The 25201-nt window shown below is 39.2% G+C and overlaps 1 protein-coding gene across 1 annotated transcript in view; it reads left to right on the plus strand.

The window, feature by feature from the left end:
* The window catches only part of LOC131789391 (inactive tyrosine-protein kinase 7-like), a 172566-nt gene that overhangs the window by 141832 nt on the left and 5533 nt on the right, over positions 1 to 25201 (plus strand). The window contains 7 exon segments of the mRNA XM_066174580.1: positions 14667 to 14905; positions 18477 to 18483; positions 20863 to 21135; positions 21774 to 22043; positions 22493 to 22609; positions 22971 to 22998; positions 23820 to 24007. Coding sequence (XP_066030677.1) covers positions 14667 to 14905; positions 18477 to 18483; positions 20863 to 21135; positions 21774 to 22043; positions 22493 to 22609; positions 22971 to 22998; positions 23820 to 24007 — 1122 coding nt within the window.

Here is a 25201-nt window from a genome sequence, read left to right on the forward strand (position 1 = left end):
CGCATGCAGTCACAAAAATTGCATGTTTTCGCTGGTGTGCGAAGGGCGGTAACATAAGTATCAATGCTTTCGTTTTCCTGTTGATTTTCTGGAGTTGAAAGTGTACCTTTCAAAGGTTTCGTTCAGTTCGCCGATGGTGAATTCGTCGAACTTTTGTATTATCTTTGCCAGGTCATGTCTATCGTCTGGAGTGTCGAATTGGAAGCCGTTAAAAATCTTTAACGCATCGACACCGATACAGTGGAGAAACAATGCGACTTTGTACGCCGGCGGTTTCAGCTCGAGTTGAGCAATGACCATGTAGTTGTCCCACATTTGTTTCCATACTTTCCAGTTGTCCGCCACATTCCCAGTCGTAACTAGTTTTCCAGGAGCCATTATCCCGGCCATTGCGCCAAAAGGCGGGTGTTGCACAACTCCCAGTTGTGTTAGGGTCTGTTGCGAAGAGCCGGGTGGTGGCGCTTCAGGCGCCGTTTCTGAGTCGGACATTACTACACCAAGATGATTTCAACTGTTTTCGACTCCGTAAGTGGTAGGCGGAGGATTCGTTATCCTATTTCGCTGCCACCATGTTTTAAGATCCGTTTTTATCAACCATTCGGTAGCATACAGCGTTGTAAGACAATACAGATGTAACTCGATCTCAGTCTAGTTAGACATTGATGGTGCATGTAATCACGTACATATTGTAACAAGGCCGATCGGTGATCGAAGATCGAAACGCGTCCATTTTGGCCATACAGCTACATCCTTTGGAAAGTTGTTGTTTCGCCCTTAGCTCCGGTTGGAGCATAGGCCATTAACCACTTCCGTCCTCCATCGGGTTCTGTCCTGGGCAAATCTTCCTAAAGTGGCCCAAGTGTGGCCCCAGTTTCTCATTTGGGACTCTACACCTCTTCTCCAGGAGTTCCTGGGACGACCCCTCTTTCTCTTGCCCTGGGGGTTCCAACGTAGTGCCTGCCGGGTGATGTTGTTAGCCGGTTTCCTTAGGATGTGACCTATCCATCTCCACTTTCTCATTGAGATCTGAGTTATGATTGGTTCCTCGCCTGCTAATTCCCACAGCATCTCGTTCGTTACCCTATCAGTCCAACTGATTTTTAAAATTCGCCTAAGGCACTTATTGACGAAGGTCTGCAATTTCTGGGACGTTTGCTTAGTTGTTCTCCACGTTTCTGAGCCATAGAGGAGGACTGCTTTGACGTTGGTGTTAAAAATTCTAAATTTGGTTCTCCGTGAGATGACATGGGAGGACCACACTTTCCTCAGCATATTGAAAGCTACTCTGGCTTTGTTTATCCTGGCCTTGATATCTTCATCGGAACCTCCGTCAATGCTGACTACACTGCCTAGGTAGACAAAAGATGTTACTTCCTCCAAGATGGTATCCCTCACTTTAACTGGTCTGTTGTTGGTGCAGGTGACCTTCATAACCTTGGTCTTACTCACATTCGGATGCAGGCCTAACTTGATGGAATTAGCTGTTAGCCGTGCTGTTTTGTCCTGCATTTGTTGGTTGTTACTTGACACCAGGGCGATATCATCAGCAAACTCTAGATCTTCAAGTTGCTCCAATAAGTTCCACTGGATCCCATTTCGCTGTTCTCTAGTTGTTTCCTTCATGATCCAGTCCATAGCAAGTAGAAACAAAAACGGTGCCATCAAACAACCCTGCTTGACCCCAGTGTTGAACGTGAAGCTATCTGACAATCCACTAGCATGAAGGACTCTGCAAGTCATCTTATCATAGGAATTTTTGATGATTCGAATGAATTTCCCCGGTATGCCATAGTGTCTCATAAGGCACCAAAGAACACTTCTATCGAGAAGCTCTGTACTGTATCACTATCCATGAGGTAGTGCACATTGTACTTTATCCTTGGATTTCGTGGTTGATAGTTACGCTTCAGCTTTAATCTGACTCTGGCAACTAGGAGGTGATGGTCTGATGCAGCGTCTGCACCTCTCTTGACGCGTGTATCCAATAAAGATATACATACTTTGGAAAGTAGTATATAGAAATACCCGCTATATGCGTATTGTTCTTGTAGCAAACATCATTTGGTGCTCCGGCCGTGCAGTACGTTCGCCCTTTCTTCTAGATTTCTCCTTTCTCCACCATAGTTGCCGACGTGTTTTCACAGTTTTCTACTTCACAGCTATGATATGTAACATAAACGTTTTGTCCGCGCTCAATGGAGAAACTTTTTGGCCGCCAAATGCTACTTCCAATGCGCAAAAAAATGGCCAAGGAGAACTTGCTAGGCGCTAATTATTTTAAACAGCTATCAAACAAAAAAAACAGAAAAAAAAAAAAAAAAAAAACGTGTCATAGGCACTTTAAGGTCAATATCATGAAAATAATTTGCCTAGTGGAGTCCTTCACCTAGTTTATCTCGTTAATTTTCCTCATTTAGTAATTTTAGTACCTCTTTCGCATTAATTAGCCTCCTTGGAAAATACTTCTTCCTACTGCTCGTCTGAACGCTTGCCATGTTGATAAACACTTTTTTTGATTATCTTTAAGGACTACTCGATAATGATAACTTTCTCTTGATAGTTGTAAGTGTACTCAGCATGTCATAAAATATCGAAATTGTTTCAATTTGTACAATGATCAAACCAAAAAAGTGCCCCTTGGCAGCTGAAAATATTTTGGTGGGCAAAAATTAATCAAATGACCACAATTTTTTTATTTTGGCTTTTTGGTAACGGTTGAATTATGGATTCGTTTTCTCTAGCGACAGTGACAATTTATGATCTGCATGAGCACCTCATTGCATATATTTATCAGTGTCTTTCTTATTGTTATGGTTCCGAATCAGGCGAAAATATTAAGCAAGCAATAAAATAAACAATATTTTTAAGCAGAAAGTAACTTCGTCAAAATATTTCTTTTCATCTTTTTTCTCCTTTGAAATCTGCCTTGGACTACAGAAAGTAAGTAAATAAAGCATTTCTCTTTTTCCATTACTTTTGAGTCTCACTGTCTAAGAAGTCCAGCTCACAACTCGACCACACTAAGCGTTCTCCTGTAAGCAGCACAATTTGACTCCACGCTTGGTGTGGGAGTAGGACGGGTTTGGGATATAGAATTGATTCAGTTGATCTTTTTAATGATAAATAATTTCTTCTTCTAAGTGAAGTCAATGTCCAATATCAGTTTGACTGACTCCAATGCATTTTAGCCTTTTCCGCAATAAAATTACGTTGAGCCCTTTGGGATGAATCAAATGAGTTGGATTAAATGCCAAGGCGTTGTTTTTCATTTTTGTGTATGCGAAGACTGTTCGTCGTGTTTCTCTTTTATTTCTCGAAAAGGATTGCATTCTAGAGGATTGCATTCCCTCTGTTCCTCGCAATTTGAAGACATTAGTATAAAATGATGGCTAGAGGTGAAATTCTGTAACTGTTTCTTTGTTTGTTTCTTTAATCTATTTAATCTTTTTTGTTTTCATTCTTGTGCAAATATGTCTGTGTTGGAATGATTAGAGGGTAGGTGCCAACTTTCTTTTCTTTGATTTTGGCATAGTGCCGATTTAAATTCAATATAAAGTTGAGGTCCATTATTTAGATGATTTATATCCTTCCAGGCCTGTGTTTAATTAGCTTTTGGAGCGCGCAAGACGGGCAAATCTTTTCAGAACCCTAAAACACCCCTGCTTCCAAACCTGCTTTCAAGGTTTATCGAAGTTATTCGGCTTATAATCTGAATTAAATTCGAAAACGAAACAGTAAAGTATAAGGCTGTGTTCTTCTTTGATCTTTCAATTTCGCATAAACGGTTTTACATGGTCGTCCACGTTCTATTTCTTTTCGCCAGCTATCACGTTTTGGATAAGTACCACACCAAATGCGAAAATGCCTGACTACTCGGTCGGACTGAGCTGAGTTGTACCAAAGCGAGGCTATTCAGTCCTGGGGTTATGTCTTAAGAATGCGGCTTTTAAGACGTAATATGTAGTTATCGATCTAATTCGTGCATTACCGCTATGCCGACGAGTTTTTGTGTTCCTGTATTCCAATAATAGGCAGGAAATAAAAATGCAGGTGGTTCTCGTGAGATAAAAGCTCTTTCCGAGGAACCATTTCATATCTTTCTATTAGAGCACAATGACTCGCAAACGATTTAGTACCCCCTATCTTTTTTGATTTTTTTTCAATCGAAATATTCGAGGAAAATCGAAAAAGTTTCATATTTATCAACCACGGCTTGTGCTAGCCCTGTTACTCCCTAAGGAAAAAGTCGAGAGTTTCCGGCACTTTTCGCTTTTGTGCTTCTTGTTGATCAGATCGTTTTCTATCATTATAACACAACCTCAGTCTTGATGTATTGGCCCACTCTATCACTGAGATGGTCGGTTTGCCTTTTCTAAGTAGCAATGTTCTTAAAATTTGGCAAACTGCTGTTGTCATTTTGTAATAAAAAAGCCAGAACTTGATTTGTTTCATATGGATTTTCTTCCTACCCCAATTTTTCATATATTTTCAAAGGAGTGGCATCTTAAGACGAAAGAAAGGTCACAGTTTGTCATCGGAGTGAAAGCACCGTTTAGATGAACAACTAGTGTTTTTTTTTCCTCTCGATGTTGTCACTGCGATTATACGTTAGTAAATTGATCCGTTAAAGTGGACGTATTTAGATCTCCAGCCTCAAGAGGTCCGCGATCTGACCTGGTGCTGGTGCCGTTGTTTCGCTTTTTTTGCTTTCCATCTTTGGTTTCTTTTTCCTTTTTATTTGATTGAGGCTACCACTTCCCAATTATTATTGTGCACGTGATACAAAACACATAAATAATGAGATATATCTTCTTCGTGTTGCATTTGACAATTCTATGTTATAAACTAATCGTAGCTTTTGCTTTAGAGTGTTTACTTTCTTAATTGGTTTTCTTCATTTTCTTTTTAATCTGCTGCATTGGTCCTCACTTATCAAAGCAGGGTGTAAGTAACGTTTTCGTTGTGTAATAATTTTCTCTTGTCATTAACAAAGATTATGGTTAAAATCGGTACACATGGTTTCTATTACATTTAAATTGCTCGAAGGAAGTAGAATATCTAGATTGACGCTGCTCAACAAAAATGAGGCACGAGATTTGCCTGCCTGTTCGTGATTGATAATTGAGTTTCATTGACTACCTATAGTTTGTGGTTGATACTCTGATACTTTAGTGCTTTTACTTTCCTTAATATTTTTTCTTCATTTTCGTTTAATCTGGTGCACTATCCCCCATTTGACAAATCAGAAAGAAAGTAATGTTTTCGTTGCTTAATAATTATTAGTTGAAATAATGGTTACTGTCTAAACAACATCGCTTCAAATAAGTCGAGTCGAGTAATTATATTTAGGAAAGAGTAAATATTTCAAGGTTTTTATAATTCATTACATTAAGAAACAATTCAAGTTGTGTTTTCTTTGCTGCTCTCAGAATAGCATAGACACAGATAGTGTTGAACATTATATTAAAAGTGTACGTTTTGATTGCTATCATGCAATTTCCTTTACAAAACATCTGAAGATTAACATTTTCTTTTTTGGGGGTTATGTTTTAATAATTGTAGGTATTTATCAAGTTGCGTTTGTACTCCAGTGTACTTACTTCCTTTTCTTTCTTTTTTTTTCTGCATTTTCCTTTAAATCTTGCGTATTGACTCAAGTTCGGCAAAAAAACAGTAAGTAATATTTTCATTCCTTTTAAATAGTTATTAGTTAAGATAATGTTTTCTATGAGATTGGAATCACACGAGGCAAGTTGAATATCTAGATTGATATTCAATGTAATTAACAAGTGAAATGTAGTGCCGAATTTGCTCTTTGCCTGTTCGTAACTGCTAACTGAGTTTCATTGACTAATTGTAATTCGTATTCTAGTTTGTTTACTGTCTCTTTAATTTCTTTAATCTGACCAGTCAGATCTTCTTTTGAGTGAGTTGAAATTTCGGGTGCGTAAGACGTATATTTTCTTCTCGTGATCAGAAAAGGAAAGCGCAGTTCGAACCGTTACTGAATTTTTTAGTTTGAAACTTGAGTGTTAAATTCTGCTCGCGCAGAAAATTTCACAGTCTGATGATCGCTTAGTATGTGAAAATCCAGTTACAATTCACCTTATCTGGTATTTATATTTTGCTTAGGGTGAGTTAAATAACCTACGCACAGCATGATCAATCTTTTAGTTAGAAAAGTAGAAAATCACTCACGTAGGAAAGTTCCATTTTGTAGTGGTATTTGCCTTTTTCCTTTTGCGATCATTGGCCTTTCGGTACGTTGAATCTCTAAGGAACCCATAAACTAGGTTATACAATACGGTAAAAGAAAACAAAATTCTATAATTAATAGATTTTTTTTCTTTAACTATATCAAGTCTTTAAAAATATCAATTTGTTGTCTTAGTATTATTATTTTGTATGAAACACTTAAATTCAGCTAACAATTTATTTCTGTTGCTCTTTCCTCTGTAAAACCATGGTTTGTGGACAATTTAGCGGGTAAGAAACGATTTTAGTTCATACATAGATCATGTTATTGAGCAAAACGTCGAAAAGAGCGAATATCAAACAACCCTTCTCGAAGTCCTTTTCTTTTATTCTGTTGAAATCAAAATGCTTTGACTCTCTTACCTTTGCGAGGTATATCAAACATTATCTTAAGTTCTTTTTCCTTTAAAAGTCAGTTAGTATTTATTGCTATCTTTTGCTTCCTTTTTTGGCAGCGAAAGCAGTGTCACTTTATTATTTTATTATAGAACATCAATCGTTTTCGCATACCTCAAAGTGGTTCATTTATTGCTGTCCGTAAGAGATTGTGAACTAATTATTATCTCTTGTGTCCAGCTTATAACCTCTTGTGTCTGCGAGATATTATAATCTCTTGATGTCCGAAAATATGCTCAAAGGCATGAATTAATTCACATTAATCGATTTTATCATATGGCTTGTCTGGCCCCGCTCGCGCAATTCCATAGAAAAGCTGACGTGTGCAGGGCCGGACGGGTTGATGTGAGCCGGCGCCAGTTTCTCGAAATGCCGGGTAACTTAACGGGCTCGAGGCAATATTTTAAAATCCGAATTATAGGAAGAGAGAAGTAGCCTGGCAACCTAAGCATTCCATTTGTTTCTTTAGCTAATAGTTTTATTGTAGAATTTTTAAGCTTTTGAAACCATCTTGAAGGAAAGCAGAACAGCGTTCTCCGTTAAGTTACCAGAACCCCTAGAAACAGGCTCCCGGTTCGGAAAATGCCGCCCGACCCTAGTGCACTTGGGCAAAAAATATTAAATGAAAAACATTGTCCGCTTTTGTGGTCAAAAATGAGTGACAGCAGAGAGTACAAATGGAAACAAATGCTACGTTTTTCGATGAAATGTGAGATTCCTGTTCTAACTCGAAAACAGAAAGGAAAAGTATCAATTGTAGAATCGTTTTTGTGGTTATTCCGCGCGCGCCAGTCTATCGCGCAGTCTTTAAGAAAGAAAAATTCGAAATTTCCCACACTAAAAATTCATACGATAAAGTGCGTAATGACTGAGTTAGGTTGGGCTGGATGGGAAATATTTGGCTTTCGGTCATGGCACTCGGACCTCTGTGCTATGCTCGGTCCGTACGTCATGACCTCGAGCCAAATACTTTCCCGTCCGGCCCTCCCACTCAGTCAATTAGTACACAGTATCTCACAACGGCTTTAAACTGATAGTGAATTTCAGTTGATTCATTTTCTCTTCTTTTCCATCGGGTTCAACAACATCTCATTGACATAACAGGTCGTAAGTAGCTTTTTCTTTACTTTTCCTCATTCATTTTCACATTTCTAACAAACCACGTACTAATCATCATATGTTAGACAGTCATCATATGTTAGACTCTCTTCAGAGTTATCATCATTTTTGCGAAAGAGAAGATTTGTAAAAGAAAAAGTTTTACTTACAATGAACCGGTATAGTTTTCGCCCCAACCAATATTTTTGATTGCGGCCAAGAGTTATACTTTGGCAAAATGTCCTTTTTTACTATTGGTGGCTGACAGCATGTTAAAGACTCTTATCCGTTTAAACTTCCCCATTTACTGCCAACATGGTAACCATTTGAAATACCCAACAGTTGTGGCAAGTGTAATAGGATGCATAGTCATACTACTGGCTGTTCTGTTAACAAGACACTTTTACTTAACGATACCAACTTAAGAACAATGTAGGCAATAACAAATGTGCATCGCTAACTAACATATCTCTTATTCTTACTTCCTACCTTAACTGGCAAACAGATGGTAAGTATGTGTTCTTTTCATAGTTATCTGGTGGATTTCACATGTCTTTTCACCACTGCAGTAACACTCATGTTACATATTTGTGTCACTGTCGCTTACTTTTGTAAAAATAAAAACTTCAATTTCGTTTTATTAATATTATTATGGATGAGAAATTATGATCATCAATAAACATGGCATTCTGATATTCGTTATGGTTGGAAACTTGTTGAAGTCGTTTTGAATTAGGCTCTTGTGAAAATATATATTCAGTGTGAAACATAGGTAGATAAGGATTCGATTTTGATTCAGTGGCTCAGTTTATGAAGAGATTTAATGTTATCTGTGATAGACTGTGAAATTGAGGTGTTAGTTACTTGAAACTAACTATGAGAATTCAGGTCATAATCATGAAAATGGTTTCACCTCAGAACTATTTGTTGAGCAGAGGTCTTAGCCGACCGATTAATGAATATCAACGCTCTTGTTTAGTTAAATAATTTCATTTTACCTATTTTCTGTTCTCGATGTATTTTTTTTCTTATTCCTTGGCCTTGGCAATTGTTGGCAATTTACGGTCAGACCGTAAGTACATGTTTTGTTGTCATTTAAAGCATATCTATTAGCGGATAGACTGACTATCACGACAAAATGGACGCACTAGTTAACGACAAACAAACCTACGAAGAACTCAAACGTGACCTGACTTCTGCGCTTCAACGCAAACTTAACAGAACATTACTGACTCTCAAGAAAACAAACACCATTGACAACCAACGCTACTACCGACTTAGGTGCTCAGTACAACAGCCATCGAAACTTTTTTAATTTTATTTTTTATTTTATTTTTTTTTATTTTTTTACGTTTTTTTGTTTTTTGCCATCGAAACTTTATGGTCTGCCGAAACTACACAAACCTGGATTCCCAAAGCGACATATTGTTTCTTTCTGTAGTTCTCCGACATATCAACTGTCCAAGTACCTGATGACAATGCTACAGCCGCTCACCGACAAATCCAGACGTAAACTACAATCCACCGAGGACTTTATTAACGCCATTAAGACTGTACAGATACCAGACGACTACAAACTAGTGTCATTTGATCTGAAATCGCTTTTTACAAGTATTCCACTTCAACTGGCACTACAGTGTACTGAGACTGCTATCCTACAATCTACCGACCCTCTACCGCTACTGACAGAGGACATTATGGACTTACTAAACCTTTGCCTGACGTCAACTTACTTTCAGTACAACGGTAAACACTACAAACAGTTACACGGTACGGCTGTAAGGTCTCCAGTTTCTGTTGTTGTAGCAGAAATTGTGATGCAGAACATCGAGGAAAGCGCCCTTTCGACTTGCCAACAAACGATACCGCTTTGGTTACGCCACGTTGACGACACTTTCACTGCCGTACGACACGACGAAATCGACGCATTCCACCACCACCTAAACGAACGAAACACCGACATACAGTTTGCTAGAGAGATCGAAGAAAATGGTAAACTACTTTTTCTACACTGCCGGGGAAGCCGTGACGACAACTCACTATGGACAGCAGTTTACAGGAAACCGACAAATACCGACAGATTACTGGACAAGTTATCCTACAACCCGACATTACACAAAGCCACTACTATCAGGACTCTTACGCCACGAGCGCAACTAGTATGCAATACGACAGACAGCTTATCCGACGAGAACAAGTACCTTGACCGTGTTTTTTCAAAGAACAACTACAACGAAGACCTCATCCAACGCAACACTCACCGACCTACTACTACTACCGAAGCTAACGACAACGCAACTCCTACGACCACAATAACTATACTATACATAAAGGGCATATCTGAGAACATCTCGCGCATCCTACAACCATTCAATATCCGCGTCGCTCACAAACCTATTACCACACTACGTCAGTTACCGACTAACGTCAAAGACGAACCGAGGAACAGACAGGGAGCAGTGTATAGGATCAATTGCTCGGACTGCCACGCCTCCTACATCGGTGAGACTAGCAGAAATCTCACAACTAGACTGACTGAACACAAACGAGCGACAAGGAAGGGTGATGTCAACAATCACATTGCTGAAGTGTGAGACTTACGAACCACACTATCGACTGGGACTCTGCGCAATGCCTAACCTACAGCACCAACTAATTTCAACGACTGACCTTGGAAAGCTGGTTTACTAACTTGGAACAGACTCCCCTCAACAGGTGTCAACCACTACCGGCACCATACAAACGACTAATTCACGATATCAACTTTACAAACGAACCGAACAGAACGACCTAACTTCACTAACGGATCGAGACCAACCAAACACGACCGACCTACGCCACTTGAATCTTACAGCCAATAACATCACGGCAAAACTAACCAATCAGTTTATACAAACCGGACTTAGTACATTGGACTGACAACAACTATTCACTTGACTCTGAAGATGACTTCCACTCAGGTTGTCGAAACGTCAGTCACCACTACCGACATCAGTCCTTCTCAGGACTACACTCTTATTCCCCCCCCCCCCCCCACCCAAAATGGATGAATATAATTTCAAACCTCAAACCGGCTCAGTACTGCATCAATAAAATATTTAAACTAAGTCCTGTATTTAGGCGATTTCAAAATGGATGTAATAAAGTGGTAATTGAACCTCGGGTCGTGCAATTTTGGTCTGAAATCATACTTGTGATTACAAATCGAACTTCGATTTTGAAATCTCTCATATGATTGGTAAGTTGAATTTAGTTTATCTCGCGCAATTCTCATTATTAATAATCATGCTCAAGACAATTAAATTTTCCCACAGTACTTAAGATCCCACTTACAACCGGACTACGAATGAATTGTTTACTCTTTTCGGAGGGCACGTCGATTAAGTGTTGTAAAAACAAAGCTAGTTTATCATCACGGCGAATTAGAACAACGAAAAATCACTGAAGCCTCAAGAATCTCATATTCAAAGCAAACATTTGGCATCCAGGACTGGAAAACGTACGTGATCATGTGAATCAAATTTGCTGAGGAGCTGTAGTACAGAACGAGGCGTAGCAAAACTCCAATGTTAAGAAGGATTATTTCTGAAACACCCCTTGAAAATCGCTTTCGCTTACAATAATACAGTTTCAACCGATGAAATTTACGCTCACATCCATCAATGTGTTTTAAGTTTACATTTATGCTTTATTTTGAATTTTGAGCTCAACTCGTCCTTATGGTATATTTTTATTGGTAAATACTCCCATGCATAACTGGCCCCTCATCCTGTGATCTGCTGGTGACAGCTGACGAGGAACATTCGATTCAGCAACGCTAACTTTCTCTACTTCCTGATAGCGACTGAATCTCGTCCAAGACTGCAAACAAAAAAGTTCACGGTGTCTACCCTAGAATCATTATAAGATCTGACAAACGCAGAACAGAAGTAAAGCAAAGTTTAACACAAGTAATTCAAGAGCTGGTCATACCGCGCATGAAATGAGTCAAACCCTTAACGGGAAACCGGCGTGAACGATGTTAAACAGAAAGTTAGAAATGCAATCCATCCTTGATAATTCTCTTAAGTTTCTGGAGAATCTTCTTCCAACATCACACCTTCTTTGAGAAATGTCAATTTAGGCGCTAATGCTCCCTTTCCATGTGTTGAGAAAGTACTGGTACCTAATTCCTTTCCTAAAAGTGGGTTAGATTTTTACAATGAATTGTTTTTTCATAACTTAAGCCATGTTATTTAGATCATTAACTGCTCTTCCTTTCTTATCTCATCTTTTCTGTCTAGCCGAAAAGGAAGGTAACTACCAGTATCATCCGTTCCTATAAATAAAGAACTCTCCTGTGGCTCAATATACACTATTGACTCTCTGCACTGGCTAATTACTGATCAGCAAATTGCAATCGTAAATAGCAAAGAATTATCTGCGCGTGTATCAATGACAGTTAGTAATAGTTGTTAATGTTATAATGTTACTATCCAAACGATTTTACTGATGTGGACGGTATTAGTATAAAATCAGTACCTAAGTTCTGTAATAAACGATATTTGTATAATTATCATCAGATATCAGTCATAATTGGCTGATTGTTTGTTTGATTTAACAAATTCTGTTACATAATTCTCGAGTTCAATGTAAATATTGACGTACCAAACAAACTGGTTGGTTCAAATAAACAAATGAATAGATAAATGAATTAACATCTTTTTCAAAATTGTTTTTCTCTTTCACGGCGTTCTTTTCGGATTCAGAAGCGGGTGAGTGAGACGAGTTCAGTTTGTTTGTTAAGCTTATGATGTGTTAGTCAAGAATTTCAAGGCTATATTAAGCCACTAATTTACTCATCGAATGTAAATCTTTCTTTTCATGTTCACCTAACATCCTCATCCTAATTGATATGACAGATTGTAAGTAGCCGTGCTTGAACTATCATTTTGAGTATCATTTAGTAGGAGGCAGGATAAAGGGTCGATAGAGATGGTTGAACAAACGAATGGATCCCAGTAGAGGGATTCAGACAGGATACTCTTCTCTGTTGATCAGAGGATGTGTGGACAAAGATGTTGCATAGAAATAAAACTTTTAATCGTTACAACAATTGAATTTCAACGTTTCAGGCCTCTGCTATATACTGGTGGAACTTTTACAGTAAAGTTGAAAATTAAAAATTGAAAACGCTAAAATCCTAGTTTGTTCCTTTTAACACTTTTGCACAGTCATCCATTTGAGCAATATAAAACAATGTCCCTCTCCTTGGCTTATAATATGATAAATCCCTGACAGATGTTGAGAGAACACCAATGATGCTTATAAATAGGGAACTGTAAGTTGATTTGTAAGCTTCAAGCCATCAATCTTTTTAACTTGGAGATGTTAGTTCGAAGTCCCCTTGGAAATTAGAAGCTAGGTATATCAACGATAATAATTACGTAATTTGGTATCCTTTATGGCAAGCAGCAGATTAATGCAGCAAAGGAAGTGAAGCGCATAGGTAGAGTGATAATATGACATATGACTCTTTGCGCACAACTCATTGTTTTCAAAGGTTGTATGGCGTGGTCATCTTGGAGCGGCGTCTGCAAAGAATGCAACCAGTACCGGGAAAGAGTTGGTAAGTGACGAGGGAGTTTTGTTGAATTTGTGACTCACAAGTGCAATGGCGGGTTTTCGCCATTGTTTTACAACTTCAAAAATCTATACAGAATTTTAAAACTTTTATTCAAATGGAAAACTATTATGTATAGATTGTAATGATAATTAGACAGGAACCTTCAGCAGTTATTTTCAAGGGATGTTTTCTTAAATAGAAATAAGATGACTTAATCTCCAACCGTTTATTACTTTTAAAATATTACCTGGATAACCTTACTTCTAGAATTTGACTGCTCAAGAACTCGGGAATCAAAGCCTTGTGAATGTAAGTGGTTTTAGATATGAGGAGTAAGAAAAGGATTCATTTTTTGGTAGAAAATGCTGCACAGATATCCTTCAACTGTCTTTTATTAACCGTCAAACTCTTTGTTAAATATACTTTGGTTTTACCAACAGAGTTGGTAATTTAGATTGACCACCGTAAAAAGTATCAAAGCTGACGTTTCGAGGGTTAGCTCTGACGAAGCGCTAACGGTCGAAACGTTAGCTTGAAAAATCTTTGCGGTGGCTATTTTACACTTTCAACTTAGTTCATAAGACCCGAGAGATTTTGGAAACCTACCCCCCTTTTTCTTTGTAAAAAAAAAACAAAACAAAACAACATGATTCGCACTGAATTGAAAAAACTTATTTCTTCTGCAGGAGTTTCATTATTACCGATTAGACGCTAGATTTACGATTTGTCGCAAAAAACAAAGGCAATTTTTCTTTCCTAGAAAAAGAAAGATCATTACAGTTTCATGTTGAACAGGCGTGATTTTCGCGAGTGGGTGCGAAGTATTTTTCCTAGGTGAGAATCATGGCTGCAAGCTTTGATTTTTACAGCAGGGGGGAGCTGGGGAGAGAAAGACAGTTGCACTAAGATTCTGAACGACGGTTAAGGGAGTAGAGGGGGAGGGGATGGGGATCAAGTTTTATATAAATCATTATTTTCCTTTTCAAAATTAAAAAGGTCCCCCTGAAATTAATTCTCGGCGAGAGAAGTCGGTCAAATTTATTCAATCCTTCAAGTGAGTTGTGTTGTGGAGGGTTTTCCTAGGCTAGAGGTGAATTAGACAAGAGATGGAAAGCTACCTGACACCACGAACAAGCTCACCATTAAGCAAGTGACTTATGAAGACGGTGGTCAATATACATGCACCGCTAAGAACAGTAAATGAAAAAACGAAGCAAGCTTTTACTTTTTCTCTTCTAGTTACTCTTCATTTTCTGTTTTTTTTCTAGTATTTTCATCTTTTTCGAACTGTGCTTGTTTATTCCATCCCCAGGTCTTCCTGGAATTAATCCTGAGCTCAAGAATCGGTCGATTACATACAATTCATCTCTTCAGTTAAATTGCTCTCTAAGCGGTGTCCCTACACCTGAAGTACTCTGGACTAAGGGTGAGATCGATCTTGGCAGAAAGAACACTCTCATGATTCGTCAAGCGAGGTTTGAAGACTCTGGCGAATACACATGTAGCGCTAAAAACCCCATAGGAAGCATCAAATCAACCTTTTGGATTGAAGTGAAAGGAGGTACAGTTCTCACTCATATAAAAGAGAAGGAGTTCTGGTTCATAATTGAAACAAATGCTCGATTATTTTTTTCATTACTGAAAAGTAATTTTTTTTCATTACTGCAAAAATTAAAAAAAAGACGATTCTCATTTTCCTAATCCGATCTACGGATTTTTAAAACACATAAAAAAGAAAGTTAATTTAGAATCCAAAAATTATTTACAATGAGGCAATGATGACATTTTAAAAAACGAGTTTAAAGTAACTGGTAGAACAAGCATTATAGCACAACTCAGAGAAAACGTACGCTCTGATTTGTCAAAAATCTATCGACTATTGTCTCTGTAAACCCATAGAAAACTGAAATATTTTCCTCCCAGAGAAACGAAGCCATACTGGACGATATCCCAGATTTTAGTTTATCGAAAGCCTTAGCTTTAATGGAATAGAGGAGGACGCTTTTAATGCCGCGATAAAAACGAGCAAAATGTTGTTTTCTTAACATTTATTAAGTTTTCTATTTAAAAAACGTAGTTTAACGAACTATTCGCGCCATTTTAAGCTTTAAATTTCGCTTTCAATTCGCTACATCCCAATAGGAATTTGCTCACAATTTTACCGTATCAGCCCATGGAAAACCATTTGAAATGTTTTTCGAGGTTTCTACTTGAGATTCATAACCTCTTGCAGCGCAGAGCTATAACGCCTACTTTGTTTTCTCATTTTAACGTTGGGTCTCGTATTTATGCTGAAAGCGCCCAAATCATGTCACTCGAGGTTTTCTAAGCCCCAGAATAAAGGTGAGAACAGGCTGGCACGGACTCCCCATCTGGCTTTTGTGGTCGTGTCGCATTATAACCTTCAAATTATATTTTTTCTCCCAAGGGCGTGATTTTCCCTTTTTGTAAGAGATGATCGGAAGTTTTGTAAAGATTGATTCCAGCAAGGGCTGACTCCAACGTTCCATCCATATTTGTTTTAAATTTTTAACGGCCGAGTGGTACGTTGTGACCTTTTGGCTTTTGTTTATGCGTAAGAGCCGATTGCCTAGAGGCAAAGTTGACCCTTGACAGCGACCTTTCTATGATGTTCTGAAGGTACCCTCTTGCTTTGAGATGTTGTTTAAATTTTAAAAGGCCCTCCTCTAATATTTCTTTCGGAGAGTTTGTTTTGAGCAATCTCATTGCTTCGCCTTTAAGGAAACCATGCTTTACGCCTGGTGGGTGGCACGAGGCGAAGTGCGTAAATTGGAAGGTCTCTGTCGGCTTGTTATGGGTTTTGGATTTTAGCAAATCTCTCTCCTCTAAACACTGTGATATCGAGGAAGGTGATTTGGTTCTCTGATATTTCGGTCGGGAAATTGATACCAGGATGGAAATAGTTACCACGTTTAATATCCATCTACTTCTTCTCTGTCTTAATCCAAAAGGGAGAAAACGTCTTCAATGTAACGTTTCTTATCTCTTGGCCTGGTTTCGCTTTGTTAAATTGATTTCGTTTCAATTTCCTCCATGGAAATATTGGCAAATGACACTGCCCATTTTCGTTTGGGTAGGGGGAGTTCTCCTCATTGAATTGGAACAAATTTTCTTGAAAGATTAAGCCAAGCATTTCCCTGAGGTAGTGCGTTGGGATCAGTGCGTTATGGTTGTTGAACTTTTCGTATTCTTCGTTTTTTTCTTCTTGCGGTATACTTGTGTACAAACTAGAAACGTTCATTGATATTAGAGTAGTATCTTTGCCTACCTTTGTTTTTTCTACGAAATTGATAAAAGCAGTGGTATCCTTCATATAGGATTATTGCAATTGCGCCATAGGCTGGATCAGTGTCTCCACAAAAGATGATATTCTCTCAGTAGGGCTGTCGCTACCTGAGATTATAGGTCTACCGACCGGTATAGGTATATGTATTTTCGTGAGCTTATAGAATATTGGTATTCTAGGCGGATTGGGAGTTTGTGAAAGCCATTTCTTAGACATGTCATCAATGTGTTTGCCTTGACGCATTTAGTCAATGACCTCTTTTCTGCATGTTTTTCACTGTCGGTGCTGTGAGAGGTTGTAGTTATTCATGATGACTGTTGTACCTTTGTCTGCTTTTTTAAGGTTTAAAACAGAATTGTTTTTCAACCCTTTTAAAGCCATAATCTCATTGCGTAACAAATTATTTTTGGCTTAGTTACAGTAATCTCTGCAAGTTGTGTTTTGACATTTTCATAGTCGCTCTCAAGGGCAATAGAAGGCTGAACTGGTGGTATCCAGTTGGATTTAACATGAAACGGATGTGGTTCTTTGTTTTGTCCGTGAAAGATGTATTGGAGGCGCATTCGTCTTGTAAATTATTCAAACTCTTGGAAAAGTTGTTGCCTAATTTTACATTCGTTTGTCACGGGTGTTGGGATGAATTTGAGACCTGATAGCATGCTGACTTGACTGTCAGAAATTTGATAGTTTAAGAGATATTTTAGGAGTGTTTCTGAAAGCCTATATTTTAGAGTGTGTCTACGCTCTTTGCGTCTTGTGCTTTTTGTTCTGCTTCCGCCGTTATTAAAGCCAGCTTTTTTAGAGTCAGAGAACATCTCATGTTACCGTTTCATTACTCGCGTATAATTACATCACATTCTGAAGTTCCTGTGTCAACGCGTGCTCGGGGGTGGGAATAAATTAGTTCATCATGGCTGCGCATGTGTTCTTCGTCAATCTAAAAAAAGTATACTGCTTAACATGGTGTCAGAACTGGTTTTTATAGCGAGCCAGCTTCTCGTAGACACCACTGAATAGCTTCTTCAGCAGCATCTCAAACCTTCATCAACATTTCACAATTGCACCATTCCGAAGCATGAAAGTCTATCCTCGATGTACAAGCCGTGCGACCAAACCGTGACCATCTCCTGGTAACGGCTATGGTCACGGTTTAGGACCAGATTTCATGAATAATATTTACTCGAAGGCTGCAAAAACCCCGCTAAAAGCAGACTAACCGAGACTGGGGACCACTACTCGCCACTCGTCGCTAAGAGAGCCTTCAAGTTAGCAATTCCTGCAACTGAATGGGAAGCCTTACACTTTGGGTTTGGCTTCAAAAAATCAAAGAACATTACGCTGGTGTATGTAGTTTGATGCAAGACCGCTACCACTTCTAAGCAAAAATGTCACAGGCAGACGAAACCTCCATTTCAACGTAAGAAACCGCTGTACATACTGCCGTCGGGTGATGATTGTTTGGTGTGAACGCGGTAGAATTTGTGAGGGGTAAGTTTCTCTTCGGTCTCAACGAATCCTTCAGTCGCTTCCGAGAAGATATATTTTACAGAGATGGCCAACGAAAACCGCAGGATCCCCTTTTCACCCCAGTCTTCGTGTTGAATCAAGATCAAGACCTGGAACCTTCTCCAACAGATCTTCCTTTTTCTGTGGCACCAAGTAGCAACAGTACCGTGATATATGCCCAGCTTCAGGCCAGTCTTGTAGATGTTGTCAAAAATCTGATCACTTTGCAGGCGTTTATCAACAGGTTGCCAAAGACAACCGAGCCTCCAGACCTGACTCTCATAAACCTACCCCACCGGGTCCCAGAAGGGAACAGGTGAGATTGGTGGAACAAGAGGAGCACTCCTACACCCTTCAAGAGGAGGGCATACAGTATGATAACTGCTTCAGCCTCTCAAGCGGGTAACCCCCTGACTTTGGCGTCCCTACAACGGCCCCACCCTCTGGCAAAGGCAATTTCGTCTTGCTTCTTTTGGAGGAACCAGACTCACACTGCAGAGCGCAAATTCCTTTCCAAATAGATTCAGCAGCCTCTCACAACACACTTCTATCCTGCCACCTGTCCAGCATGCCCTGGGCCAAGATTCTACCATCCAAAACTGTGATACCACTCTATGACAGTCCGCCAGCCAAACCTATTGGTCAACCTACCCTCCAAGCCAGTAAAGGTAAATTTACGAAGTCATTAAAACTGACCAACCAGCCTTATTCAGTTCAGAGGCAAGCAAAGCACTTGATGCGCCAACTCTACACGCGGACTTCACAAGGAAATGTTCCACAAGTAACCCTCCCCAGCCACTGACGACTGAACCTGACAGCCATCAGGAATCAGCAGCTGGACCTCCTCCACCACCCCAGATACGTCCATGCGAGTCTGGCCTACACTAGGGACTTGAACTCTGGAATTCATTTCCAAGAACTGGACCTCACTCTTTCAAGGTCTGGGCTTCCGCGGCCCACCCGTCGATCTCGACCTGGATCCAGATCCAGATCAAACCCATCCATGCCCCCAATCACTGCGAGTCCATTTCATAGCTGGATGCGATCAAAGCGGGCCTGGATGCGTATGAAACCACTGGCCAGCTGATAAGGGTTTCTCAACAGAAAGCGAGAACCAACCCCCACCAAACGGTGAAAAATACGGAGACCCTTCTCAGACCCTCATTAAAGCCATTCGATGTCCAAAGTACATCATCCTCACCTTGGAAGAAAATATTAACAAGCTGCATGGAAGGAATAGATGTCAAATAGGCAAAACATGCCCTTGTCCTTAAGATCATCTCTGATGACCACAATGTTCACTACATATGGACTAGGCTACCATTTGGCATATCCTCTGCATCCAAATAATGGCAGCGCTAAATTCATATGGTGCCTCCTATGTTTCAGTATTTCCGAAGGCATCTTAATCCCTGGCTGCGGCGCCAATGACATCCAGTCGAGCACGACTGCAACCTTATCGCCGTGCTTGAGGTATTTGAACAACGTCACGTCAAGCTGAATGTCAACAAGAGGAAAGTCCTTATTCACAAAGCCACCTTCATGAGCCATGTTGTCACTACGGATGGCCTCCAGCTTAACCCTGTCACAGTTAAAGCTATAATCGCCATGCCCACTCCAACCGAAAAGCAACAATGCACCGATTCCTAGGGGGCTATTAATTACCTGGCAAAATTATGTTCCCAACTTAGCAGCGTCACCCAACTTCAATGCAATTTCAGCAAAGAGGACATGCCCTTCCTATGGTCAACAAGGCACCAGCAAGCCTTTGATTCAGCAAAAGTCCTAGCCACCTCTGTAGCATGCCTGGCATACTTTGACGTAACTGCGCCACTGATCCTTCAATTGGACACCTCAGACCATGACCAAGGAGCTGCCCTCTTTCAACCCATCCAACCACACAGTAGCAGCGCCCTTGACGAGTCTTCTCTACGACCCATTGCGTACAGCAAAAGGCCTAACCACTACCGAGAAGCGCTGTGCGCAAATCGAAAAAGAGTGCCTGGCTATTGTTGAAGCCCTCAACATATTCGAGCGATGGCTTTTGGGAAAATCCAACACAGAATCTATACAGACCACCAACCCCTTCAGTTGATCTTCAAGAAGGACTTCGCCTCAGCGCCCAAATGTCTGCAGAGAATGTTTCTTTTCCTACAGCGTTATAACTTTATTGTTGTATCCGTATATATATATTATACTCTTGTTGCAACGGACAATTTAAGTGTATAAAGCGACAAAGTTGACGCAATGTTTTCATGAAATGCAAACCTTTTGACCGTCATTACCTGGTTATTCTTCAAAGGAAATGCGCATTTTGAACTTAGAGAAACTTGTAATCTTGGAACATAGGAGCATGGGGTGTTAACATTACACCTAACAACCAGTGAGAAAAGGACGAATAAATTAATAAATCGGCAACTAAATTCTTACCTCCTGGGCTGTTGCTAAGATAGGAAATCTTTTCAGAAAAGAAAAGAATGTTTTGAGGTCATATTGGGTTGACTTACACCTTCCTATATCAAAAGTGGAGAAAACTGATTACAAAATAAACTCGGATTAAAAATAGTCTTGGCAAGGACGTAGTTTGCTTTTATTTTGAAGCTAGTTAATTTGGGGTTGGAAAAGGGAGGGGGGAGAGGGGGTTAAAATGAACAATGCGATCCTTTGTTTAGCTTGATGATCTTTTTACTTCAAGTCTCTCCCCAGATCACTAAGCCTCCGATAGGCCAATCTGTTACCGAAGGATACCCTGTAAACCTTAGTTGCGTAGCATCAGGTGTTCCAACACCAACCTTGGTCTGGACTTTTAATGATGGTAACCTGCCATTCGGTATCAATCAAACCAGTCACGAAGGAGAATCATTCCTAGCATCGCCAAGTGTCACGAAAGGGATGAATGGGACTTACAAGTGCAAAGCAAAAAACAAAGCAAATACAATTAGTTCCTCAGCAACACTACGTGTTTATGGTAAGTTCAGTTATTATGATATTGATCATGATGATGATGACAATGAGGATGATGATGATGACGATGACTTTGATGATGATGATGATGACAATGATGATGATGATGATGTTGACGACAATGATGATGATGATGACGACGATGACTTTGATGATGATGATGATGATGGCGGTAATGATAATGATGGCCACAATTTATCCAACTTAATCAAGTTGTTGTGGTGCTTTAGAATGTAGACGGACGATCATTTACTTACTTCTACTTACCCGCTACCATAGTGCTGGAAAAGAAAGAAACTTCGTGTTGCATGACTCACTTTTTGTGTCCTTCTGATACGAAGGTGCAGAAAAAAGAACAAGGGAAGATGAAACACTAAACCTTAATTTAGAAGTTCAGCGAAGGATCTGGGGCGGTTGACCAAATTTATACTATGAGGGCTTCAAGCTTGTTCTGAATCTCTATCGAAATCCCTGCGATACTCACAAGGAAACCCTTTTTTTTTCTTTTTTCATCTTCGGTCACATTGACTGATTTGTTTCGTTTCCATGTTTTTGTTTGTTTTGTATTTTTGAGTGTTTATAATATAGTTGTAGTTTTAATGAGAGACTAGCATTCTAATGAATCACCCCTTTTCAACGCAGGAAAAGCCTCTGCTCGAGTTGTGCCAGAGAAATACATAACACTGACAAAAGGAGACATCCTCACATTGACTTGCAAAGTCAACGAGGAAACAATAAACGTAATGTGGAAAAAAGATGGAGACCCAATAATAGAGAGAGCAATTATAGATACACGATTACATCAACTTCTTATTACTGGAGTTGCGGAAAAGGACAGTGGTGAATATTCTTGTGAAGCACGTAACAAGCCAGGAACTGTGGCTCGCTCTGTTGTTACAGTAAATGTCAAAGGTAAGTTGTTTAAGCAACCACGTATAATTTCAGTAATTAACTATGTAAGGTCATTATTATAAAATACACCTCCGCTTTTTGTTCCTCGCAAACTTTTCCAGTGGTTTTTTGGTTTCCTGGGAACTAGAAATTTGAAATGAATTAAATTCAAAAGAAATTTAAAAAAATGTTTCAAAACCAATTCGAAACAGTAGCAGTATATTATACGTATTCTATAATTCTTTCACCAATCTTTCTGTCTGCCTGTTTTTTGTAAATTCACACATCTGGGTCTTTTTTTCCAAAAGTTATTCCCGGCCACCCAACGTGAGCAATGAACAACGTAAATTGTTGGAGCAAAAAAAAAATTAGCTCTCTATCTGGATAATTGGTGGTATTAATTTTTATTTTTAATGCCGACCAGCAAATTACTTTCCTACTAAGCTTCTTCTATTATTATTATATTTCAGGAAATTCGGAGGCTCCCTCCAGCAGCTCACTGGAGTGGTACTACATTGGGGGACCTTTGGCTGCTGTCGTTTTTCTACTGGCGCTCATTTCATACATTAAAAAACGCCGTGTGACGGGTAAAATGTTACCATACGAAAATGAAATGTCTTCATATGACAGATTGTGGCTTTTAATACGTCAGTGTTTTGGAGCAGTGTTTTAAGCAGGTCATATTCTGTATTTCCAGCACTGATTTTGAAGGTCCCTCTACAGTCCCGGTAAAGCCCATTACTAATCAAATTACAAAAACGTTACAAATTATATGAAACTAATTACCATCATAACCCACCTTATTCCCTCTCCCGTTGTTTGACAACAGAGTCAAATATAAGTTACAAGTGGTTTCTGAGTTGCAAGCTTTAACTTAGTTAATGACGTCATTCTTACTCACAACGAAGCCATTTCTTTCATCTCTTTCCACATATCCTTTGATAATAGCCCCACCTGAGGTGCCACCTAGGCTGCAGTAAGTGAATCCTCTTTTTTTAATGCTCCCTGTTTCAACTTGTGGCTATTTCCGAAGTTTCTAACTCTTGAATAAGTCTCAGTAGAGTGGTGATAAGCGCCACTGCTGAGAAAATAAGTTTTTTTTTTCAGTTTGTACCGATTTTATTCACCACCAAAAGCACATAGGCCAAAATAAAAGATTTTTCCTTTCGAAGCAGCGGCAGATTTCGAAGTCATTCTTATCAAATGGCAGTCAAATGTTTTCTAACATTCTTTCTGTTTTGGATTCGTCCGTCCTTCACTTGTTTTGACAGCTTGTTTAGTATCTTTTTTTTTGTTACCAGTACGCTAGGTTGTGGGTGGCGTACTTTTAAAGAAGAAGAGAAGCTTTGATCCTTCGTCACTCTTTGTTACAGAAACTACAGTTGAAATATACTCGGAGTCTTGTAGACCGATTTATAATAATATTACTCGATGTATCGATTGTGGACAATACTTCGGATGGTTTTAATTAGTATTTCATCTCTCGCGTAGGAGGCACGATATTTATATGACGTAAAATGCCGAAAAACACAGTCGGCGCTAAGTTTATTCAATAAAATCTCCTCTCTGGGTCGATGCGTTCAGTAAATTAGTATCTAAATTTCACCTATTTCAATAATTTTTTCATTGGCAAGTGATAATTTTCTGAAGCACCCGGAAATGAAACGAAAAGAAAAAAATTAAAGTGAAGATATAGAGGATGTCTTTACCACGTTACGTTAAACCAGATTCAAAGAAGGAAAAGATAGACAGGTAACACAGATAGTTAAAGTCTTGTTTTCATCTGCAATTATTCAGTGAAGGGGACGATGAAGTTGAGATGGATCAGCTGAACGTAAACACAGATGGATGGGAGATTGCAGTTGACCGCCTGAATCTTCGCGAGCATATTGGCAGAGGGGCATTCGGTTCAGTGTGGCGAGCGCTACTGGGTCGTTCTCGAGGCAGACCTGGAAATCGCACGGTTGCTGCGAAATGCTTCCTACGTAAGTACTTACTTACAAAGCTTGATTAAACTATCCTTTATTAATTTTTTGAGTAATATATCTTAATAAAGGGCATTTCACTTAGAATATGCTTTATTAACGTACTTGATACATAACATGGATAGCTTAAAAACTGTGCGCTGTTAAAATGATTTACCAACTGGCATGTCAAATTGTTAGCGGATGGTTCCCCGGGGGACCGGTTGTTAAGTCTTTTGTCATACAACGCTACTACCATACAACAGAACACGAATATCATTTGAAGTATTAGAAGCTGTGGAGAAAAATGAAAATTTATTGGTTAATGGCATTCAAGCGAATAAAAGCGGAAAATACCATAATACTGAAAATGTCACTCCGTCGTGTATTTTGTAAAATTGCTCGCTTAGAAACTTTTGATGGGAAATAATGTCATGTGACCTCAAAGAAACCTGGAGAGGGTGAGTCTGGCGCAAAAAGCTCAGAGCCATTTGCCAGTCTCTTGGTGGTAGTATGATCTTCTTCCGCTGGAAAAGCTGAACGTCATAATGCAATAGAACTTGTATGAAGCGGTCACCTTGTAATAAGCGGTCGGTTTTCAAAGTATCGAAACTTTCCTCCTTTACTTATAGTACTTTTTATATCAAGCAGTTGTGGTCACCCTTTACTAAGTCCCAACAGCCTATTTTTAATGTTCCTTACCTGTATTGAACGGTCACTAAAGCGGAAGTACTCAAATAAAATTAAGAATAATCTTTCAAGTAAAATTGAATCCAGGTTTATCTCCCGAAATCAATGTTAGTAATATTTTTGAGCGAGGTTGTGTATGTTAAGTGGTCCGTGATGGCATAGAGTGGCGTTTTTAAACTTTTATCAATAGTAGCCCTATTCCGTGGAACCTATATTAAGCGGTCAAGCTTATAGAGTCAAACGAATTTAGAATAATTCTGGAAATGCTAACGAATTATTGTAGTTTTTAGTAAGATAAAAGCAAGGATTATGTACCATATGAACGGTAGGAAACAAGAAGGCGCAAACAGAGCATATCTTTAATAAAAATTGTCTCAAATAACCTTTCGACCGACTATTAGGTATTATAACAGGTGCAATTTCAAGGCTTAATTGCGTCTCTACTTTTGTAAGTTGTCTGTAAACAATTGCGCGGTCCAATGAGCTTGCCTAGTTAACAACAATGCTCGAGATGTGCAGCGTTTT

This window comes from Pocillopora verrucosa, chromosome 11 (genome assembly GCF_036669915.1).
Source record: "Pocillopora verrucosa isolate sample1 chromosome 11, ASM3666991v2, whole genome shotgun sequence".
Lineage (NCBI taxonomy): Eukaryota > Metazoa > Cnidaria > Anthozoa > Scleractinia > Pocilloporidae > Pocillopora > Pocillopora verrucosa.